This window comes from Podarcis gaigeae (assembly GCF_964106915.1).
Source record: "Podarcis gaigeae genome assembly, chromosome: 7".
Classification (NCBI taxonomy): Eukaryota; Metazoa; Chordata; class Lepidosauria; order Squamata; family Lacertidae; genus Podarcis; species Podarcis gaigeae.
In genome coordinates, this window is record NC_139683.1 from 49,614,562 (window position 1) to 49,638,006 (window position 23,445).

The window sequence follows — 23,445 nt, forward strand, 5'->3', positions numbered from 1 at the left end:
AATAAGTTTTGTTTATTTGTTTAATCCAGTGTTATGTTGGCAGACAATTACAGTGGTACCTCGGGTTACATACGCTTCAGGTTACATACGCTTCAGGTTACAGACTCCGCTAACCCAGAAATAGTGCTTCACGTTAAGAACTTTGCTTCAGGATGAGAACAGAAATTGTGCTCCGGCGGCGGCATGGCGGCAGCGGGAGGCCCCATTAGCTAAAGTGGTGCTTCCGGTTCAGAACAGTTTCAGGTTAAGAACGGACCTCCGAAACAAATTAAGTACTTAACCCGAGGTACCACTGTATTATTCTCTACCTTAGACATGAACATGCAGAGTTAAGCCAATGGGGGGTTAAAAAAGTACAAGAACTAAACTAATTAAGTTTTACCTTGATTCTTAGTGAAAGGCAGCGCACACAACATAAAGTGTGGAAAAGGAAACTGGGGGTATATTTCAATGTCATGTATTTCAGCTAGCCAGATGGAACAGTCCCCCGCTCCCTGCACAGTTCTGAGGGTTCTCTCAGCCTCCTACCTACAACCCAATTTCAGAGGTGTGGAAGGAGGAGAAGGGAAAACTTCATTGCACGAACAGAAGTCATTTACTCAGGGCTTCTGCTGATGAGTCTTGTCCAGTGAATCCTGCCCTTTAGTTCAAAAATACATGAATATTTTGCTTATTCAACAGAAATTAAAGGCAAAAGTGCCATTTAAATAAGTCTCATTCATTCATTTCAATGGATATACAATCCAAAGAAACTGGATTAATCAAACTGTAATTACTTACTGAAGTGTTGGGTTTGTCCATAGTTTCATTTCTCTCTCAGATATATAGCCCACTATTTTTAAAAAAGGGTTTCTGTAGCAACTTAATTTTTCAGTTGCATCTATCTGTACCTTTTTTAAAAGCCAGAAACAGGCTTACCTTGCATTGTTGTTTTTGTAGGTTCCGAAAAAAGAGGAATGAGTAGCAGGTAGATGAGGTAGACAAATGAGAGTCCATTGTAGCGGAACGCACATGCTGTAGAGAGAAAGAGAGAAAAGCAGGGGGGGAAGTGGATTAATGCTAATATTTCAGGGAAATGATTGAACATTCAACTGACCAGTGTATTGACATACATTGCATTTCCATTACATTAATTTGATGTACATTGAAGTGCATTTTTCTTTTATTGTATTTTATGCCTAAGCTCTTACATTTTGTAAATTTATTAGGCAGTCTTAAAACAGAAGTGATTAATAAACTAACTTATTATCATTACCATCCACAGTGTAGGGTTATCAAGGTGACTGCAGCAAAAGGAAAAGAAAAAGACAATATACCTGCACACAGATTATGCCTTTTAAAATGAGAATATAACAAAATCCACAAACAACCAATTAAAAACACAGGTAATTTTGACTCAGAACTCATCTCTCATTTAATAATTAATGGCTAGAGAATGGGTAGGCAAACTAAGGCCCGGGGGCCAGATCTGGCCCAATTGCCTTCTAAATCCGGCCCACGGACGTTCTGGGAATCAGCGTGTTTTTACATGAGTAGAATGTGTCCTTTTATTTAAAATGCATCTCTGGGTTATTTGTGGGGCATAGGAATTTATTCATTTTTTTTCTTCAAAATATAGTCCGGCCCCCCACAAGGTCTGAGGGACATTGGACCGGCCCCCTGCTGAAAAAGTTTGCTGACCCCTAGGCTAGAGCAAGAAGCTGACTGTATTTTCTATGACTGTAGGGTTGGAATTTGCTATTAAGATCTGCTATAAGAAAATTCATCTGAGTTCCCCATGTGTAGACAAAGTACTGGGAAGATAACATTTTGATTGAACTGTTTTTGCAAGGACAAACTTTCAAGTGCCAGGGCAGCCCTGTAAATTGACCTTCCATAATTTCTAATGACGAAATATTTACGCTAACCATTGAAGGCCCTCTTCTGTGTCTAGGAACATTCAAATATGCTCAATACCTAGCAGGTCAATAATCAATGCTAGATTGTAGTCCAAAGAACAGAAGTGACCAAACCATAAGTAAGGATGGCATTATGATTTGGAGAAAATATATGACTTCACAGTGAGCTATATCACGAATTTATTGTATGAATTCAGAAGAGTTGTTATTAAGCCCTGTGGCTTATTAGAGAAATTGGAAAACTGAATCACCCACCAAGATAATTAAATAAAGCTTTCTCCTAAAGTGATTTGTGCCTCAAAATGCATTTAACACATTATTAGTACTCAAAGCTTTTAATCTAAAGGCCGTATGCACAACAGGATCATCCTTTTATCTCTCTACCGACTGCAGTGCTCAGTACTGCTACTGTAGAAACTTTTCATCCAGTGGGCGTGATGGGGTTACAACTGGAAAGGAGAAATCCAAAACAAGTTTATTTCATGTGCAAACAACCTCTGCACATGCAAGGAGGTCTTGGGATTGAAGCCAAAGTGTTAGCTGTAGTCAAAAGTTGTGCAAATACACACAAAACCATGCAAAAATATGAACACAAATCAGGCTGTATCAATTTTCTTTTTCTTTTTCTACATGTTGGAAAGCAACATTCATTTAATCAAAACACACACAGCTTAACCCACATAGAATTATGTAAGTAAATCCCAGTATACTAGTGCTTCTCCTGTAGCAGCAGTTCTAAGTCAACCTTTTATTCACAAACAAGAAATAAGTTAATTGTACAGTGGGGCAAAACAACAGACAGTTCAAAGTTTTAATTTTTTATGGTCAGTATTGCACAAAAATAATATACTTAAAGCCACAAGGCATATTTTTTTCATTGTCATTATTGTATTTTCCCTTTAAGAATATTGGTCAGTGAGACACTGAATCAAGCAGAAGTTTCAGTATATCAATAAATATGTGTCTCTGGGCTGTTCTGTATGGCAAAAATATGGGGGGGGGGGGATTAAGAGAAGGAAAAAAGCCAGCTTCAATCTAACGACATGGCAGATGTTGAAATGTTATGAGGCCTACCACATTCAGCCTTTTCTCGTCAGATAAGCCAAATGCAGAGGTGTCAGTGCATATTTTTATTTATTTTCACAAAAACGTAACTCTCCTCACTTAAATCAATAATATATCTCATAACTGAAAATGAGGTTTAAATCTCAAAAACAATTCCTTGCAGAAATTAAGAGGTGGTAAACTAAAGTTGACATCTTTTGTTAATGTTTAGTAACATTAGACCAGTGTTACCATTTCACTACTCTCATTCTTGTAATGAACCTATTTTGATCAATGAACCTATTTTGTTCATCACAGAAACAGCTTCAAAAGCATCTGAGGAAACATTTAAATTATAAATTGGGTGGACATAATTATGCAAGTCCAGACAACAGAACGGAACATCACACATTAACATCCTAGTGTTAATTCCATGGGAAAGACCTATACATTCTGATTGCACTAATGTGGTTGGGTTATTTAAGTATTGACCTAGCCACGTAGGAGAAATCAGATTTCGTCAGGATGCGGATGATGATGATGATGATGATGATGATGATGATAAAGGCCCCTTTTCTTAATGAGCAAAGACAGTTAACTTGTCCCCTCACCCCGCTACCTATTTTAGCCTAGCAGCCAACAAAGGCATTTGCAAGTGGACACGGGTTTCCAAATATACTTTGTCTTCTTATCACATAAGAATACTTATAGGATCTGGAAACAAATGAGAAACTGCACATAGGGGCAGATTCTTCTTTTTTTAAAAAAAAAAAAAGCCCTCATGGGGATCCCTGGAAGAAGCAAGAAATCATAAGCTGCATAACTTGCCATTTAGCACAAATGAAACTCCCTTCAAGTTGAGCAACACTTTACAGAATAATGCGCTGTATTGTTTTCCAACAAATATTACAAGAAGGAAACAGGGTCAAACTGTACATTAAGCGGACTTCCGGAGGCGGCGCGAACGGTAATGGCTGCCCTTTCCTAACCGGGAGAGGGAAGCTACGCTGGAAAAGGGTCGTCCGCTACGGCGAAGCGGAGACCCATTCTGGAAAACCGCAGGCAGCGGAAGCCTGCGGTCTCGGGACCCGGCGGGCGCCAGGAGCTACCCCCGAAACGTTGAGGGAACCCCGTAAGGGGCTCCGGATCGCAGAGGGGGTAGCGGCGCTGTGGGTCTATGCGCATTCAGCGGAGCGAAGCCGCGTTGCCGTTGCCGGTGAGCGCCGACCTCTCTTCCTTCAACACAAGATTCTAAAACGTAACAACCCGTGAGTAATTGAGGACTTTACTAAATTTCGGGACTAAAAATATTGAAAATAAGCTGAAAGCGGAGAGACGAGGAAAAGGAAGTCCGTCCTCCGCAGCCATTGACTTTTAAAGCAAAGAGCAGGAGGAGTGGAGGCATAGAGAGAACTTTTGACAGCTCAGATTGAGCACCCGCAGAAATTACTTTTCCCTTTAAAGACTGTAAGCAATTGATTTTTGGACTTTTATTAGGACTTATACACTCCTTTCTTTGTGGATTACAATTCTGTTTAAGAAGCCCAGGTGTCAGAACTGCCTGAGCAGTAGAACTGTCAGACTGCAAATTTGGATACATTCTATTTAAACTTTGAGACAGTCTGAGGGAGTTCAGAATGGTTACGTTCTTGCATTTTGGAACTCCAGTAAGCACAACTTGAAATATTGTGGCAAACCTAAAACCAACTCTGCTAAAACTACTTTTGTGAAGATCCCTAAGTATTGGTTCAGATTTCGTATGTGGAATGGACTCTTCTTCCTAGGACATTTTATGCTCCCCCTAGAGGATTGAGGATTTACAACAAAAACATTGTTTTACTTTCTATTTCCCGGCCCTTTGTTTGACTGCTACCATCTGGGCCGTAGCTTTCCCATGGGAATAACTCAGCTTGACCTTGACTGCTAGATAACTTTGGAATGAGTGGCGCAAAAAGAAAGGGATTAAGAACCAGACAAACAACTCTGACAACCGTAACTGCAGCCTCACAAGCACGCAGATCATCTGTGCCTACTTTGCCCTCGGAGGAAAAAGTTACCTCCCTGTCACAGGCAGGGGAGGAAGAAACTGAGGATTTACAACTAGAAGAGATGGCCTCAGGAGGATCTGGTTCTGTACTAGAGAGAATTCTCGAGAAATTGGAGTCCTTGGAGAGGAAAGTTGACCAACAAACTGCGAAAATTGACCTTAATACAGAAACTTTAAACAAATTATCTGGGCAAGTTGCACAGAATGCACAAGCAATCGGACAACTGAAGGAGGCTGCAGGTGAAAATCAGAAACTGGCCGAAGAGACCAGCCAAAGAGTGGGAGAGTTGGAAAAAGAAGTAAGGCCGCTCAGTAAGCAGGTTGGGGAACACCAGACCTATCTCTCCATGTTGGAACTTCGGAACAGGGAGATTAATTTAAGGATAAGATCGATACCAGAAGTGGAAGAAGGTAATCTAGCTGAGTTTCTGACCAAAGAATTCTCCAAGTTCTGGGGTCTAGAGGAGGAAGATTTTAAAATTGTGTCAGCCTTCAGACTTGGAAGACTCACAAAGAGAGAAAGGCCCAGAGACTGTTTGATTACGTTGAGATCAAAGGAGGAAAGGGACAAGATTTTGGGCCTGCACTACGGAAGCTCTTTGAACATTTCGGACAAAAGAATTGAGATTTTTAAGGACATTCCTAAACAGCTGTTGGATCTTAGATCTGAATATTTGGATTTAGTAAAACTGCTGAGAAGCAACTCAATCATCTTTAGGTGGGACTTTCCCCAAGGACTATCTTTTACCTTTAGAGGGAAGAAGATTAAAATTAGAACTTTGGAAGATAGGGATAAGTTTTTGACTGCCTACGGAGAGGACCTTCATAAAGGACTTGAACTACCCTCAGGGCCTGAACCACCACAGGTGCCTGTACCTCAGAACCCTGAAGACTTACAGAACAAAATACCATCCCAAGGAAACTAAACAGATTTATCCAGGATGTCTCTGCAACTTTTAAGTTGGAATATAAATGGCTGTAACAGCCCGGAAAAAAGGAAGAAAATCTTTCACATATTAAAAAAGGAGCAACTAGACATTACTTGTTTACAAGAAACACATGTGATTAGGCTCCACAGAAAAATATTGGTAAATAAAAGGTTAGGCCAAGAATTTATATCTTCGGACTTAGTTAAGAAGAGAGGAGTGGTGATATATGCAAAGGAGAGCCTCTCACCAAAATTTCTATTTAAAGATGAATATGGAAGAATTTTGGCAATTGAAATACAGCACCAAGGAGAGAAAATTTTGATATTAGGAATCTACGCTCCAAATGAAGGGAAATCAGAATTCTACAAGAAGTTGCATGAGATTATGCTGGATTATCTGGACTATGATAACATCATTATGATGGGAGATATGAATGGGATCGTTTCTACAAACATGGATAGGTCACAAAGCCAAAAGGTTACTAAAGAAGGCAGACTACCAAAGACCTTTTTTGAAATGACAGACAACATGGACTGGATTGATATATGGAGGACAAAGAACCCCTTAGGGAAAGAAGGAACATTTTTCTCTGAAGCCCAACTGACTTGGACAAGAATTGACCAAATATGGATTTCTAGAGGTCTGGCTCCTAAGGTGAAGAAAGTGGAAATCTGCCCAAAGACCTGCTCCGATCATAACGCGTTGAAAATGGACATGACATTATTACCAACCGGCTCCTTTAGATGGAAGATGAATGACAACTTGTTTAGAGATCAGGAGATTATCAAGAAGGCCAAAAAAACAATAAAGGACTATTTTGAGATAAATTTGAACACTGCTGTGGAAAAAAGAACAATCTGGGACGCAAGCAAAGCTGTGATGAGAGGGTTCTTGATACAACAGAACGCCATAAAGAAAAGACTACAAAATGAGAAAAAGGACAAGATTTTGGGGAAAATTAAAGAGTTAGAGAAGAAACTAAGAGTAAACCCGAAGTCACAGCCGATTTTGAGAGAAATTAAACTTCATCAGGCACAATATTCCAAACTGATAAATCAGGAAATAGAATGGAAGATTAAATCAATGAAACAAAAAACATTTGAATCGGCTAATAAATGTGGGAAACTGCTGGCATGGCAGTTGAAGAAGAGACAAAAGCTGAACATAGTAACAAATTTGGAAATAGAAGGAAGGAATATTCAGAACCCGGTGGAAATTAGAAAATGTTTCCAGAAATATTTTAAGAAATTATACACTCAAGGGCCACAAAAGGAGGAAGAGATTGCAAAATTTTTGGAGAAAAATGGACTTAAAAAACTATCACAAGAAAATAGATCACTCCTGAATAGTAAAATAACACGACTAGAGATAGAACAGGCCATTCAGAATATGAAGTTGGGCAAGTCTCCAGGGCCAGATGGCTTGACCTCCAAGTACTATAAGACATTAAGTGACTATTTGATTCAACCATTGATGGAGGTCAGCAATGAAATTATGGAGGGAAAGAAGGCGCCTGAATCGTGGAAGGAAGCTTTCATCACATTGATACCAAAATCAGAAACTGAAAAGACACAACTTAAGAACTACCGCCCCATTTCCCTTTTAAACGTGGATTACAAAATATTTGCTGACGTTTTGGCAGGAAGACTCAAAAGAGTTTTAAATGAGATAATTCATAAAGACCAGGCAGGCTTTCTCCCAGGAAGACATTTATTTGCTAATACAAGGAACATTATTGACATTTTGGAACTTTTGCAAACAAATATTAACACTAAAGCAGTTCTAATTTTTATAGACGCGGAGAAGGCCTTCGATAATATTTCTTGGAAATTTATGAAGGGGAATTTAAAAGAAATGGGAGTGGGGCGGGGTTTTGAAAATGGGATTGACGCGATTTATTCAGAACAAAAGGCAAAACTGATAGTTAACAATGTGGTTACAGAAGAGTTTAAGATTGAAAAAGGGACACGACAAGGCTGCCCGATTTCCCCCTTGCTGTTTATTTCTGTCCTGGAGGTGCTCTTGAACTTGATTAGAGGGGACCGGTTGGTGCAAGGGATTCAGATCGGAGTGAAACAATTTAAACTTAAAGCTTTTGCAGATGACCTTGTTTTGACATTGCAAGAGCCAGAATCTAGTACAAAAAGAGTGTTACAATTGATTCAGGACTTTGGTCGGGTAGCGGGCTTTAAATTAAACAAACAGAAAACTAAGGTGTTGGGAAAAAACTTGACAGATGCAGAGTCAGAACGGTTTCAGAGAGAAACAGAACTAGCTGTGGTTAAAAAAGTAAAGTACCTAGGGGTAAACATAACAGCAAAAAATCTGAGTCTATTTAAGGATAATTATGAAAAATGTTGGTCTGAAATTAAGAGAGACTTGGACAGTTGGTCAAAATTGAAGCTTTCTTTGTTAGGCCGAATTGCTGCTATTAAGATGAATGTATTGCCTAAGATGTTGTTTTTATTTCAAACATTGCAAATTGTGGATAAGACGGAGTGCTTCAGGAAGTGGCAGAGAGATATTTCTAAATTTGTCTGGCAGGGCAAAAAGCCCAGAATTAAGTTTAAGATATTAACTGATGCGAAAGAAAGAGGGGGCTTTGCCCTGCCAGACTTAAGGTTGTACTACGAAGCCGCAGCTTTCTGCTGGCTAAAAGACTGGCTACTTCTAGAGGACACTGATGTGTTAGATTTAGAAGGTTTTAACAATGCATTTGGCTGGCATGCATACTTATGGTATGACAAAGTTAAGATCAATAAGGCCTTTAAGAACCATATTGTCAGGAAAGCAGTGTTTAATGTCTGGACAAAATACAAAGACCTATTGGAAAATAAAACTCCAAGATGGCTATCACCTCTGGAGGCTAAGGCCCGAAAAAGACCCAATATGGAGGCCAAATGGCCGAAATATTGGGAAATAATAGAGAAAGAGGGCAACAATTGGAAATTGCAGAGTTTGGAAAAAATGAAAGACAAAGTGCGAGACTGGTTACATTACGCTCAGATTCAAGAAATTTTTAAAAAGGATAAAAAGTTAGGATTCCAGGTGGAGAAATCGAAGTTGGAAACAGAATTGTTAGAACCTAAGACTAAAGTACTTTCAAGAATGTATAACTTGCTGTTGAAATGGAATACACAAGATGAAATGGTTAAGTCGGCCATGATAAAGTGGGCACAGGATATTGGGCATAATATTATGTTTGAGGATTGGGAAAGGTTGTGGACCACGGGGATGAACTTCACGGCATGTAATGCTCTGAAGGAAAATGTAATGAAAATGATATATAGGTGGTACATGACCCCAGTTAAACTAGCCAAAATATGCCATGTGCCAGACAACAAATGTTGGAAATGTAAGGAAAATGAAGGAACATTCTTTCACCTCTGGTGGACTTGTCCCAGGGTGAAGGTCTTCTGGGAAATGATATATAATGAGCTGAAAAAGGTATTTAAGTATACCTTCCTTAAGAAACCAGAGGCCTTCCTCCTGGGCATTGTCGGCCAGATGGTGCCAAAGAAGGACCGAACATTCTTTTTGTACGCAACAGCAGCAGCAAGGATACTTATCGCCAAGAAGTGGAAAACTCAAGATCTACCCACTCTGGAAGAATGGCAGATGCAGCTGATGGACTATATGCAACTGGCTGAGATGACTGGCAGAATTCGAGACCTGGGAGAAGAGAGGGTTGAAGAAGATTGGAGGAAATTTAAGATTTATTTACAAAAATATTGTGATTTGGTGGAAAGTTAAGTAGGATGTTTGATCATAAATAATTGGCCACCACAAAATCGGATCGAAATGGGATGTAAAGTGAGATTAAGGGAAATTAATTTACAGAGGATTATATTTAAATAAGTGGTTATAAAATTTGCAAATTAGATGATAAATTGCTGGGAAAAATTTATGATGATGAAAATGGCAGCGGGAGATGTGAGGAAGTCCAAAGAAGTCATGAAACTCTGTTGAGATAAAAGAAAGGTTGTTTATTTTTGTACTTTATTTTGTAAAAACCCCTAATAAAAATTTATTAAAAAAAAAAAACAAACTGTACATTAAGCAGGAATGGTGGATTTTGATTCCTTTCTGCAAAAGACGCCAGACACTTTAAATGACCTGACTGGAGATTGTAAGGAGAGACGTGGAATGAGGGGGGGGAGGGGAGGATAAAGGAAGAGTGGGGAAAGTATTCTTATTATAGCTCTGTTGTATTATTGCCCATATGCAATAATGGTGTGTGAGAGGATATATGAAGTACCGTAACCAGGATAGGGGAGTTATAGGTCCTAGCAGAGTAAAGTCATTAATAGGGAAGTCAGGATCCTCTCCCCCCCTCCCCTGTCATTTGACAATCCTATGAAAACCACTGCTACAATAAAGTAAGGATCATAGCTTTGTAACTGGTCACCAGAATGCATGCCCCAATTCAGCTTAATGTTAAGGCCGATATAAAGTCACTTTAAGCAATTGTTTAAAAAATGGAAAAACTGGGTAAAAATGCCTGGAAACAAACAAAGATAAATTCCGTCTTGCCAGTATGGGCAGAATTGTGCATGGCAATATATTTCCAAAGCATGTTAAGATGGAGAGAATTATTCTTGCAGAATTTGTTATTCTAATCCAGAGCTTTCTGAACTTTTCATGTTGGTGGCACACTTTTTAGACATTATTTCACGACACACTAATTCAGTTTTACTAGCAAAAAGGAGATTAGACTTACCCCTTTCCAGCCCCAGGAGGATCGTGGGGAGCATTCGCACAACACACCCACACACTGCAGTCAACACACAAACATGTCGCGAAACACAGTTTGGAATGCTCTGTTCTAATCTGTTTAAATTTACATGTAGCAAAAGGCTTGATTACATATTCCTCTGGAGCAAAGCCATTATAATCTAACTCAGGGGTAGTCAACCTTTTTATACCTACTGCCCACTAATGCATCTTTCTTGATGAGAAAATTTCTTTACCGCTCACCAATGCTTGATGGAAGGAGGATTCAGCTTGTGCCATAGAACCCCCCTACCACCCACCTAGAATGCTGAAACATCCACTAGTGGGCGGTAGGGACCAGGTTGACAACCCCTGATCCATTATATATCCATTAAGAGGGCTGAGATTTAATTCAGGGAAATAGTGGAAGGGTTTAGTACACCAATAATGGAATTCCACCTTTGGGAGAAACAATAAAAAGAAAAGATTAATATTCATCACTTGCTGTTTTAGGAAATTTCCCTTCTTCACATAGCACAGAGTTAAATTATGGAATTCTTCCACAATATATGGTGGTGGCCATCAATTCATATAACTTTAAAGAAAGGGTTGGGCAAATTCATGGAGAATAATGCTATCAGTGGCTACTAGTTCCAATAACTATGTGCTATTTTCAGGATCAGTAGCCCACCCACCAAATATATAAGCATGTATTTACAGGTAGCAGAGAGGAGAGTGCTGCTTCTATCTCCCCAACTGAATCTCCCATCAAAAAGTGGGGCAAAATTACACACAGCCCACCCACAGAGCTTGCGGCTCTCACAAGGGAGCACCCATGATCATTTTTTTAATTAAACAAAAAATCACGGCAAATATTTCATCATCTCCTTGCAAAAAATGTCCTTTAATATTAAACCAATATATTATTCTATGTGGTAACATATTTAACACTTTTGAAAAATGAGATTAGTGAAAAAAATGCCATCGAGTAATCTCTGTGGGGGCAAATATACCTTTACACAGATTTTGTCCATGCATAAATTCTGACCTTTTTACTGAAATAGCCATTACTCGTTTTGAGTTCAGAATGCTGGATAACCAGCTGGTATAAATTAAAAGTAGCCTCATGGCACTGGCAGCAACTGTAAATCAGACTCCACAGCTGCCAAGACAAACATGCTCATGTATACCAGCTGACCCTGTAGATCTTTAACTAAACCCACTTACTGTGCCTCAGAGAGTACCACCACAATGAAGAGCTTCAGTGACTTGCTATCATCACAATCCCAATATCTGCATTTAACAAGAAACAGGGAGGAGACTGCTTTTTTCAAGATGTCATACTTTGCTAATTATTTAATTCAGTATGAAAGGTTCACTCAGAAATATTCCATAGAGTTTAAGTTCTGATGCACTCAGTTCAGCCCTTGCACGATTCAGAAATGAAGCAATAATTTTTATGGCTGTTTTTTAAGTAATTGGCAATAAGCTGAAAATGAATAGAATATTCTTTATATCCAAAGACACTTATTCCACCTCCTTAGCGTCACCCCATCACCGCCTCTACTCAAAAATTTTGCCATTGTTTAAAATTGTCACTTTTCCCCTCTCAGTTTTACTCCATCCCTGATTGACTCAAACCTCTGTTGGTGTTTAAAACTGCCATTATCCTCTGTGTCCCTCCTCCCTGATTTACTAAAACTTTTGCTGTTTAATCCACCACTTTCCCCATCAATATTCATCTCTTCTCACGCCCATGCCATGGTCACTGGTGTTGTGCAACCTGCCTTCTTTGTTTGCTAACCGATACCTGACACCACTCTGACTTCATGTAAATCCATGATTGTTATGAGGCACTACGAATCTTCCAACAGGGGTTACACAATGACAGTCTTACATTTTATATGAAGGTTTCATCAAATGTTTGTGAGTGCTAGGTTTTGTGGTATATAGTTTATCAAAAAATAATAAAACCAAATTACTTTTTCACAGGGACGCGGGTGGCGCTGTGGGTTAAAGCCTCAGCGCCTAGGGCTTGCCGATTGAAAGGTCGTGGTTCGAATCCCCGTGGCGGGGTGCGCTCCTGTCGTTCGGTCCCAGCGCCTGCCAACCTAGCAGTTCGAAAGCACCCCCAGGTGCAAGTAGATAAATAGGGACCGCTTACTGGCGGGAAGGTAAACGGCGTTTCCGTGTGCTGCGCTGGCTCACCAGATGCAGCTTTGTCACGCTGGCCACGTGACCCGGAAGTGTCTCTGGACAGCGCTGGCCCCTGGCCTCTTAAGTGAGATGGGCGCACAACCCCAGAGTCTGTCAAGACTGGCCCGCACGGGCAGGGGTACCTTTACCTTTACCTTTTACTTTTTCACAATGATCTGCCAAGGTATCCCTTATATAAACTCAAATGTAGGTTTGCATTTATCATTAAAATGGTGTACTCCTTTCTAAGCAGCATAAATCATAACATGGGTTCATCAGTTCAGGAAACAGGTGTCATGACTTGAGCAAAGATGATAACTCAACATGCAATCAGCCTACTAATTAGTAAGATAAGCTAGTAGATGTTTGGACTTTAAAGTGAACTATACACAAACCAGAAGAGCTCTTGATTAATTAATCCCTCACGCAACAGTCATTTCCACTTTCTCTCTCTTTGTACTTGCTATTTCAGTTAAGTCAGAAAAGGAGAAAGACATCAAAGAATTTTCTTGCCAAATACTTGTGCAGCTCACCTAAAATGCGTAAGAACAACTCTGTTATGATTCCAAAACCACTAGAGATAAATTGATATGGGCATACATTTTTAAACTCATGACCCTTTCGTGCTCAGTGTATAGAAATGGCAGTGTTAGAAACTGAGATATTAAAACTAGGAGCTAAATGGCACCTTAAACAACAGAATGTCTAGACACACATTTTTATTCATAGAATACAATTAACTACAGCTAAAATATTATGTTCATTTTTCACATGGTCTAGTCCTTCTCCTGCCCACCACGTAATATTCTTAAGAGGGTGTCTTCTCCAATCTTCAGAGGGTAGCTGGAAGTGGGGAGCCAGAAAAAGGTCCTTCTTTCCTTCCACTCTGCAGTTTTACTCTGAAATCCTAGGCGCAGTACTGCGCCCAGAGCTCAAAAACTGCTTGCCCTAATGAAATTCCCGGTCGCAAAATGTGCCTAGAACAATAGAAGTTTCAAACACTGAGAAAGGGATGGGTTGTAACAGCAATACAACCTACAGAAGGAGTGCATTACACCAAATAATACCTGACTTTTTTTAAAAAAAAAAAAGGTTGTGGACATCTAATCAGCGGTAAACCTGAAAAACGCTGGAGATTTATACGCTGAACAAGAACACAGCAATGCCTTCTTGCTTTTAACTGACTAGCAAGTTTGAGGTTGAATACAAAGGTTTATTTGGAAAGTAACATGTGCATCATTTCCCAACACAGAAATGCAGAGATGGGAAAAGAGGCATCTGATGCACTTCTGCCAGTCATACAGCTTTTAATGATATAGAGGGCACTACAGGGAGGGGGAGGAGGGGAAGCAGTGAATCAGCAATTAATGGTTGTAAAGTAATAAATTTATAACAACAGCACATTTTTATTTGTACCCCACCCTCATAACAACAATAATAAATTATTATTTGTACCCCGCCCTCCCCGGCTGGAGCCGGTCTCAGAGCGGCTAACATCATATAAATAATACAATATGCTCGATTACTTGAACTTTTCATTGCATTTGAACCAGCAAGAGAACAAACTAAGCCACTACTCAGCAACGTCAAAAACAAACAAACAAATAGGGACCCTATTTTGAACAGAAGGAACACTTGGGGGCCAACAACATAGGCTGTCCATTTCCACTCATGGGGGAGCCAAGATAAAAAATGGCTCTGAGGCAGTGACTCCAACTGGACTTGAGTTTGGGGCCCAAACCCAGAGCCCCTTGTTCAGATGTCCACAAACTACCTAGAAACCAGCAGATGATGATGGATATAGAGAAGAGTGATGAGTCTTTTTAAGAAGCTTTTGAAAGCAAGCCATCAGCTCATCTGCCACTGCCAGCCTGCTACCACATCATCCTCTAAGCTGACACGTCAAATGCCCCTGAAAATTCGTCATTCCCATTGCCAGGGGGACTGCATGTGAAAAAATGGCTGCCCCCCCCCCCGGCTCATAGGCAATGCCTTTTTGTTTTCTGTATGATAGCCCTGGAAGCAGACACTAATTTCCCAGGAGCACTTGAGGTTTTAAATTTCACTGTGCACGGTGTGACAGCCACAAGCAATAGCAGCCAAGCTACTAGACCCATGGGCTCTCCTGGCTGCTTCCCAGCATGAGCACGTAGGCAATGACACACATCTGTTTTGCTAGAAAACAAAAATTGTGGAAGTAAGGCCTCCAGTTCCAATGGTTTTGAGGAAACATTGAGAGGGAAAACATTCCAGACTAATATAAGCAAAGTCATAGTTTGGACATGATACTGCTGTGAAACCCATGAAAAATAACTTTTTATCCCATTATTTTAGAAAATGCACAGGCATTGAAGACTTTAACCCAATGCTGCTAATTGAAATGCTGTGGTTTTTATACAGCAGATGTGTTTTGCTTAGTGGTTTCTAGGATCACCGTGTAGGATTCAGTGGTGTTCGCTATTTCGTGGCTAAGTGATGTTGATACAATGCACCCAAATCTCCACATCAATAGCACTAGATAGTGGTTGTTCTCCAAGGCCTAATAGCAAAAAATGCTGTATTTTATATAATTAGTGAATACACACTTCAGTTTAAGTTGGCTCAATATAAACTGCTAATCCACTCGCAAAGGGTGACAAAATGAGGACCTGATTATTTTGAACAAGGCCTGTGACACTATGCCCCAACACATTTTGCAAAGATTTCAATGAGCAAAGAAAAATGTCAGCAAAGTATCATTGACTTAAAGTAGCCATTAAGTGTGGCCAGTTGCTGATGTGAGGGCATCGGTTGCAAACATTTGCAGATGCAATTGGGTCTCATTTACCCCAAAGGCAGAATTAGCAAACTCTCTACAGTGTAGGTATGATGAAAAAACACAGTCTTGCTTAGTAACAAGGAAGGTTTCAACAGGGACAAAATGTTCACCCAATTCAGATCCATACAGGGTTTTCTTTTTTCTTTGTTGTAAATCTGGGGAATACTATTGATCCTTGATGCTGCTTGTGGTATTGTTGAGGGAGGTATATGATAAGGTATTAGAATAATACACAAAACATTAGTTTTTCACCCTCTATATGCCTTTCTCACAGGAAGGGGACATAACAAACAGACAAATAACAAACAACTTTAAACAGAATCTTGCAAGGTCAATTTATGGTTTTTCAGTTCTCTCAGTCATTCCAACTGGGGATAGAATTGAGTCCAAAAACCGTAAGAGCAAAAATAATAATTTGTCACAAAATTAAGGAACTGGGGTGGGGGTGGGGGTGGGAGTTACCACACTGCAATTCACACCTCATCATGGGAGGAAGACTGACACACACAAAAATTCCCCTGTTTAAAAAGATACCAACAGCATGCTCCTGAGATCCAACTATCTCTCACTTCCAACAGTTAGGGCAAAGAATATTGACAGGAAGGTCAGAAAATAGCAGCTTCTAGAGCTCTATTTTTATCCTGTCATTTATATCCAAGTGCCTACTGCACATCTACTCAAAAGGATTCATGCATGAAAAGAAACACAACCAAAGGCTCCATCCAGATTATGGCTTCATGAAACACATACCTAATCCCTGGTAAATCAGCTGTGATGCTTACATGAATATATAATGGTGACTATGTAGATATGGGGGTCAATAGACAGAGAGCACTGCTTTTTCACGCAGACAATTTTCTGAACCTTCACACAAGTATATATCTTGTTTATGCAGGAGAATGAAAACAAAACCATGTGCTCTTTTTTAAGTGGTGGTTTTTTAAAAAAAAATGTGAAAAAGGCACATCATCAAGTTTATAAATAGGCAAAATCAATCTCAGCACTTAAATTATTCCTGGAATGTGCTGGAAGAACTATCCTTATTTCTAAAGTCAAGATAAATTATGGATTAGTATTTTGAAAACAATAGTAAATGAGACTAAGGCAAATCAGTCCCTCTGAATTTACTTCCGAGTGCATATATCTAAGATAATGTTGTAAATAATAGATCCAATTTTAATTTTTGTGAATGTGTATGTAAGCATTCCAATACTGTATCATGTTTGCTTTCTAGCTGAATAATGTGCTAAAGCACAACAAGAAAGCAAGTGCAGTCGTAACACTGAAGAGCAAACTGTCCTAATTGGTTTCATCAAGGCCAGTATCAGCACTAGGCATCCTTAAACAGATGTCAGAGTCCCAATGTAGCATTGTCAAAGGTACTGTTGCAAGCTGAAATGATCCGAAGATTCAGCACCACCACCAGGAAAGCTTGCATGCATCCAACAGCAGAAGAGATGGCCCACCACTTTGTTCACAGCCCCCTAAACATTTGGAGCGGCACTAAATCTCAACAATATAACACAAGGAAAGGAATATTGAACTTCTGTTAAGTAGAAATAAAAAACATGTTATGCAAAAACATGTGAAACATCTTTGTGCTGTGAAAGGAAGGCTGTCTAATGAAGAGTTGCTAACTTTACAATATCACAATGAAAATTGCAGCAGGTACAGGCATACAAACACACTATACTTTATTGACTAAGCCTACATGCTTCTTCTGGACCATAAAGAAGGCTGATCGCAGAAGAATTGCTGCTTTTGAATTATGGTGCTGGAGGAGAACCTTGAGAGTCCCATGGACTGCAAGAAGATCAAACCTATCCATTCTTAAGGAAATCAGCCCTGAGTGCTCACTGGAAGGACAAATCGTGAAGCTGAGGCTCCAATACTTTGGCCACCTCATGAGAAGAGAAGACTCCCTGGAAAAGACCCTGATGTTGGGAAAGATGGAGGGCAAAAGGAGAAGGGGACAGAGGACGAGATGGTTGGATAGTGTTCTCGAAGCTACCAGCATGAGTTTGACCAAACTGCGGGAGGCAGTGGAAGACAGGAGTGCCTGGTGTGCTCTGGTCCATGGGGTCACGAAGAGTCGGACACGACTAAAAGACTAAACAACAACAACATGCTTCTTCAAAGTGCTAAACAATGAAAAACAAACATGCAATAGTTTAATTTATTTCAATACTAACTAAATCACCACTGTTCACTGTTCACCATTGTTCACTGTAATAATCCACTGTGACTGCTATGTATTTTCCATTGTTTGTCCCCAGGAAATTTTAAGCTGGATAAAGAAGTGGCAGTTTAATTTCCATGTGGATAACCAGATACTTCTGCTTAGTACAACATACCACCTTCAATACTTTTTGAAAAAAACATGTCTAAGCTTAGTGGACTGAAACCAAAAGAAGTAGCTCATCTGTTGGTTAATAAAGAGGGGCAGAACTGATTCCAAAATAAGTATATTCAGCAAGAGTCCAAAAGACACACACACACACACACACACACACACACACACACATATGAGAGTGGAGGTATGGCCTGAGGTATAAAAAGGAGAGACGCAAAATTGAGATTGATTATTACTAACAACATCCTGGCAGCTAGATGGAAGTCATATTCCCTGAGGCTTTTATAACTAGACAAGACACAGCACCAGAAAATGTACTGTAGGGGAAATAAAAAGTCTTGCATCAGCAGCAAAGACATATTGGATTATCGGATTGGTTTTGCCTATTTTTTGACTGCTTTAAATCTACAATAAGCTCTAAAAGGAAAATTATGGTATTTCATGGATTCCTAGACAGAAACATCAGTATGTCAGGATGATTGATGTGGTAGATTCTGTCAGTCAATAAAGTCTCAGTGGCAAACTAGTAAACATCTAGAAATCATACGCTCTAAATAATTTAACATTGGTTTAGTAGATCTGCCCTAATCTACATCAAAAGGAAAAGCCTACTTCTAATGGAATTTAAACAGGTTGCAGCATATAGATGAACTGTGAAAGCAACACATTTCAGGCATATGTGAGTGGGATTTCAAAGATAGGCATGACAAAGAAGAAAGACATAAGGACAACACAGCCTGGTGCAGTTACAAAAATAGGAGATTATATCCAATTGGTACATTGTCTCAGTTCACACATAATGCCAACCTAAACTGTGGTCTAACGTAAATTAGCAAATGTACTGGTGCACATTTATAAAAATAAGCATACATAAATCATATGTTACAAACTGATAATAAAGACACCTGTGAGAGAGCCCAACAATTACAAAAAATTCAATTTATAGACTTTATGTAAAATATGGTTTTCACTACAAAAGGTAATTGCCTCAGCTACATATTGTAGCTACATTATCAGCTACATATTGAATACATGTTATGTTTAGTGCTCCGGCAAATGTATATTGGTGTGTAGCCTCTTCAGGTCTCCCAACTAATATCTTTATCAATCCATTTGTACAAATGACAAAGACGGACAGAAAAGCTTATGGCAGTTTCTCAAAGAATGGTACACCATAGTTTAATTACAAACACGGGGAACTCTGGCTAGTATAAACTATGTGTTGTGCCAACATGCTACACTTGTTTGCTCAAACCATAGCCAGGGTTTTCTCAGTTCAGATAGAAGCAGATGCTTCTTAGCTTACCCTTGTTACCATGAAAGTCTGCAGATCACTGCTGCTCATGTATATATGTCAATAAATCATAGTGTATCAATGTACCAAATGATACATCAATATCTAAGGTTCCATAGCACTTTTTACACAAAAAAAAAGCTTTCTGCATATATGTTATTTAGATTTTGAATCAACGACGCTACCTAGCCTATAAAATCAGAAAACTAATATTGAATCAGATAAGCATACAAGTCATCACAATCACATCTCTATGTAAAAATATATTGAGAAGCTTTGAGTATTTACCTTAGATATTCAACTGAAGCTTGAAGAATATTACATCTGTAACTTAATTTGCTGAACAAGCCAACTGACAGAAAGCATTTTTAAAAAAACCTAAGCTATAGGGTAAACCTTGATAAAAAAAACACATTACTTTGTCATCACTTTCTAATTTAGGCCCATAATATAGCTTGTTACATCAAAATTAACAAGCCAGGAAAACGTGTGACTCATGTTCAGAGGTATATGTAATATCTCAGCCTTGTAGAATGACATGTAAACAAGTGTGAAAGTTCTGTCCGATAAGCTTACATGCTGCTTCAAGAGACAATATGGATTAATAAAAGTCCTTGCTATTAATGCGACATGGACTAAACAAGGAACCTTTATTCATGTACACTAGAGGATGAGAGAGAGAGATTTTTAAAGAATCATAGAAAGGCACTTAACTACTCAATAACAGTTTTAAAATAAAAAAGAATTCATACAAGATTAAATGCATGCAAAAGACTTTTAACATGAAATTAAGAGCAATCGTTACACATCCCCTCTAAAAAACAACATCATTATTACTGAAAACTGGATAGAGCATTGATTTGGATGTAGAGCTTTAAGTATAAACCTCTACTTACATTAAGCAGGTGAGGTTCAAGGCAATCTCAATAAACAACTACTCTTTCTTAATGCTTTAAAGAAAAGTGGATTTCACCAGACTTTTGAAGTCTATGTGCCTTTTTAAGTACATGTTTGAGACCTATTTCAATCTCATACAGCTCATGCCACCCCCCACCCCAAACCACATGCAGCTCAACAACCAGGTATTATTGCTTAGAAAGTACACTGGTATGTTTGTTTATCAAGCACACAACAGGCCACAATACAATACAGGAACACAGGAATGCCATGCTGTGCAAGCCTTCCCTAGCTCCTAATAGAAGCAACAATGGCAATCAAAAAGACTTGATCATACAGGTCTTGCCAACATGCCAACTTCACCATGGCATGTTTCACTAAGTCAAACATACACCTGTTGTTGTTGTTGTTGTTGTTGTTGTTGTTGTTGTTGTTGTTGTTGTTTTAACTTAAACAAAGCCAAGACAGGGAGTTCCCCTTGCCTTTGGGCAGGCAAAAAGGAAAGAAAGGAAAGGTTTCTTCCAAGGGAAGGAAGGAAAGCAGGCAGGAGGTCTGGCTGCAGTACATGTTAGCCTACAGGCACGAAATATTTGCAAGGAGTGCCAGGGGCATAGGAAGGGGGTGCAGGCTGCCCCGGGTGTAATCCTGAAGGGGGGTGACATTCAGCGCGCGCCCCCCACCTGCGACTCCCCCAAGCCCAGCAAGCGGGCAAAGTGGTGAAGCAGCTGCTGTGGCTCTCCCCCTTCCCCCAGCTCACTGTAGGCTTGGGAGTCACGGGGGGGCACACCGAATGTCAACCCCCTTCAGCCTTAAGAGGGGTGACATTCAGCGCCCCCCCACACCGAGATCGACCCCCGGGGAGGTTCGCCCCACCCCGGGTGTACAGCATGTGTGCCGTTCCGGGTGCCGGAGCACCCAGCTCCGCCACTGAGGAGTGCATGTCTCCTTTCTCATACAACCACACACACACTTCAGGTTATGTGCTATCTGAGTGAGGAGGAACAGGTAGCACATTTTCAGCACTCTGTCTCCTAGTCCGTTCACTATACACAATCTGGAGATAAAATACACTTTTCTTTCGACAATTATGAAGGCCTACTTCAGTCTGAAATCTCTTGGAGAACTAGACAATGTTAAGAAACTAGGGTTGACAAAGTTGAGATGTTTTAAGGAAATTCGCCAAAATCTACACTTCCAACATGGGCTGCCATACATATAGATTTTCACAGACATTTCAGCGATTTTTGCTCGGACACTGTTTCCGATGGCCGAATCCCAGCTGTGTCTAGGAAAGTCCAGGCGTTTTGCAACCCTATCAGAAACTATTACAACCACACGAAGCTGTCCTACATGCTCTATTCACACTTAGGCAGAAGTGTCAAAATGCAGTTTGTCAACACATTTCTTTCCAAGCAAACATTTTTCAATGTCATACAGTAGAAATAACATTCTTATAGCCTTAGAGAGCTATGCAACCATGTTTGAACATGTTCAAAAAGGTGATTAGGTTACCTACAAATGCAGCACCCCTATAAACCAAACAGAAAAATATTTAAGAGAGAACAATTTCCAGTAGCTTGCTGAGACGATACACCAGAAGGAAAAATATCCCATACACCTTGGGGAAAATTCCATATCTAAAACCTAACATTGATTGACTGACTCTCCATTGGCATGCTTATGGCAGCTAATAAATCACCAGTGGATAAACTAATCACAATAAATAAATAAGAAATTATAGCAGTTGGTCTTGCCGGATCAGTACATGCAATATCTAACATTCTCCTGAGCTTCTTATTTCTTACTGCAGTTGCATAATATGACTTGGGTAAGAGGATTGTCTATTTAATGGTACTATTATCATTAATAAACTTATTTATGTACCACTTAATGCCAAAATAGGCTCCTAAGCAGTTCACAAAATATAAAAACCAGTTACACAAACATTATAAATATGTTGATTGAAGAGCCGAGTCCTCTTTTGTAAATAAATCCAAAAATCCTGTAACATTTGGATATTTAAAATAAATACCTATATGTGTATGTACTGTATACTTTGGGTCTGGTTACACAAAGAATGCTGTTCATTTTTGATAATACACTTCTCAAAGTTATTGGATGTGACAAAATTCCTTCATAAAGTAGGACATATGACTTAACACTTTGTAAAACTTTTATAAAATGGCTGATTTGAAGTAATGGGAGGCACATATTTTCTACCATTCCATTTTATCAACACCACATTGAAAAGAAAACATGGCATCCCTTGAAAAACATTATGTTCAAAAATATTGTTAAAATTGTTTGAATTTTCCATGCAACACTCAATGCCCACTGCATAGCAGTCAATTGGCTATTTCTTTTATGCAAAAGTGCCATGATTTATTGTTGTTATTCATACTGTATTTATAAATATATGTTGCATATGTGCAATGGGGGGACATGCACACAGGGGCACCCACCCACCCAGTTTATGTCGTAGGTGGGAACCTGTGGTTCTCTATACGTTGTTGGGTACCAATTCCCATCAGTCTCATCCGCAGCCAGTGTAACCAACGACGATCATAGAAGTTGGGAGACCAATGACATCTGAAGAACCAGTTTCCTACCTATAGTATATGCAGTGTAACCATTCTTAGTGACCATAACAAGTGCAATTAACAATAATGCAATTCTTCTTCTTCTTCTTCTTCTTCTTCTTCTTCTTCTTCTTCTTCTTCTTCTTCTTCTTCTTCAATAATCACTCGTAGCCAAGTAAGATTGTCTTCCATAAACACGGTTTTAACAATGAGTCTGTAAGTGACTGTGGAGGCCAATAGATGCAGCTTATTGTGTAATCTTTAAATTTTCTTTATAACCACAACATCATGAATAACTTTATTTTCCTTACTTGTGATGGACAGATTTTCAAAATATACCATATTTTTCGTCCCATAGGACGCATCTACTTTTTTGGGGGGGAAATAAAGGGGAAAAAAATTCCTTTATTTTCCCCCCCAAAACCAGGTCGGGGAACAGTGGGATGGCGGTGCTGCGCCTCCCCGCTGTCCCCCGAGCTTGTGGGGCTGGCCCATGTCTGCCTGGCGCGAGGGGCGCTCTGCTTCAGGGCGCCCCGCGCGTCGGGCAGCAGGCTACAGTCCGCAGCATGGGGAGCCCTCTGTTTCAGGGCGCCCCACGCGCCCCCCGGGTGCGCAAGGCTTGCCAACACCAGCGCGGAGCACGGGGCGGCCTCCAAAGGGCGCCCCGTGATCCGTGC

General features: G+C 39.8%; 1 protein-coding gene across 2 annotated transcripts in view; it reads right to left on the reverse strand.

Moving 5' to 3' along the window:
• The window catches only part of PIEZO2 (piezo type mechanosensitive ion channel component 2), a 211,957-nt gene that overhangs the window by 166,422 nt on the left and 22,090 nt on the right, over positions 1 to 23,445 (reverse strand). For both annotated transcript variants that reach the window (XM_083746718.1, XM_083746717.1), the window contains exon 2: positions 919 to 1,014. In XM_083746718.1, the coding sequence (XP_083602844.1) occupies positions 919 to 1,014 (96 nt within the window). The remainder of the gene's footprint in view (positions 1 to 918; positions 1,015 to 23,445) is intronic.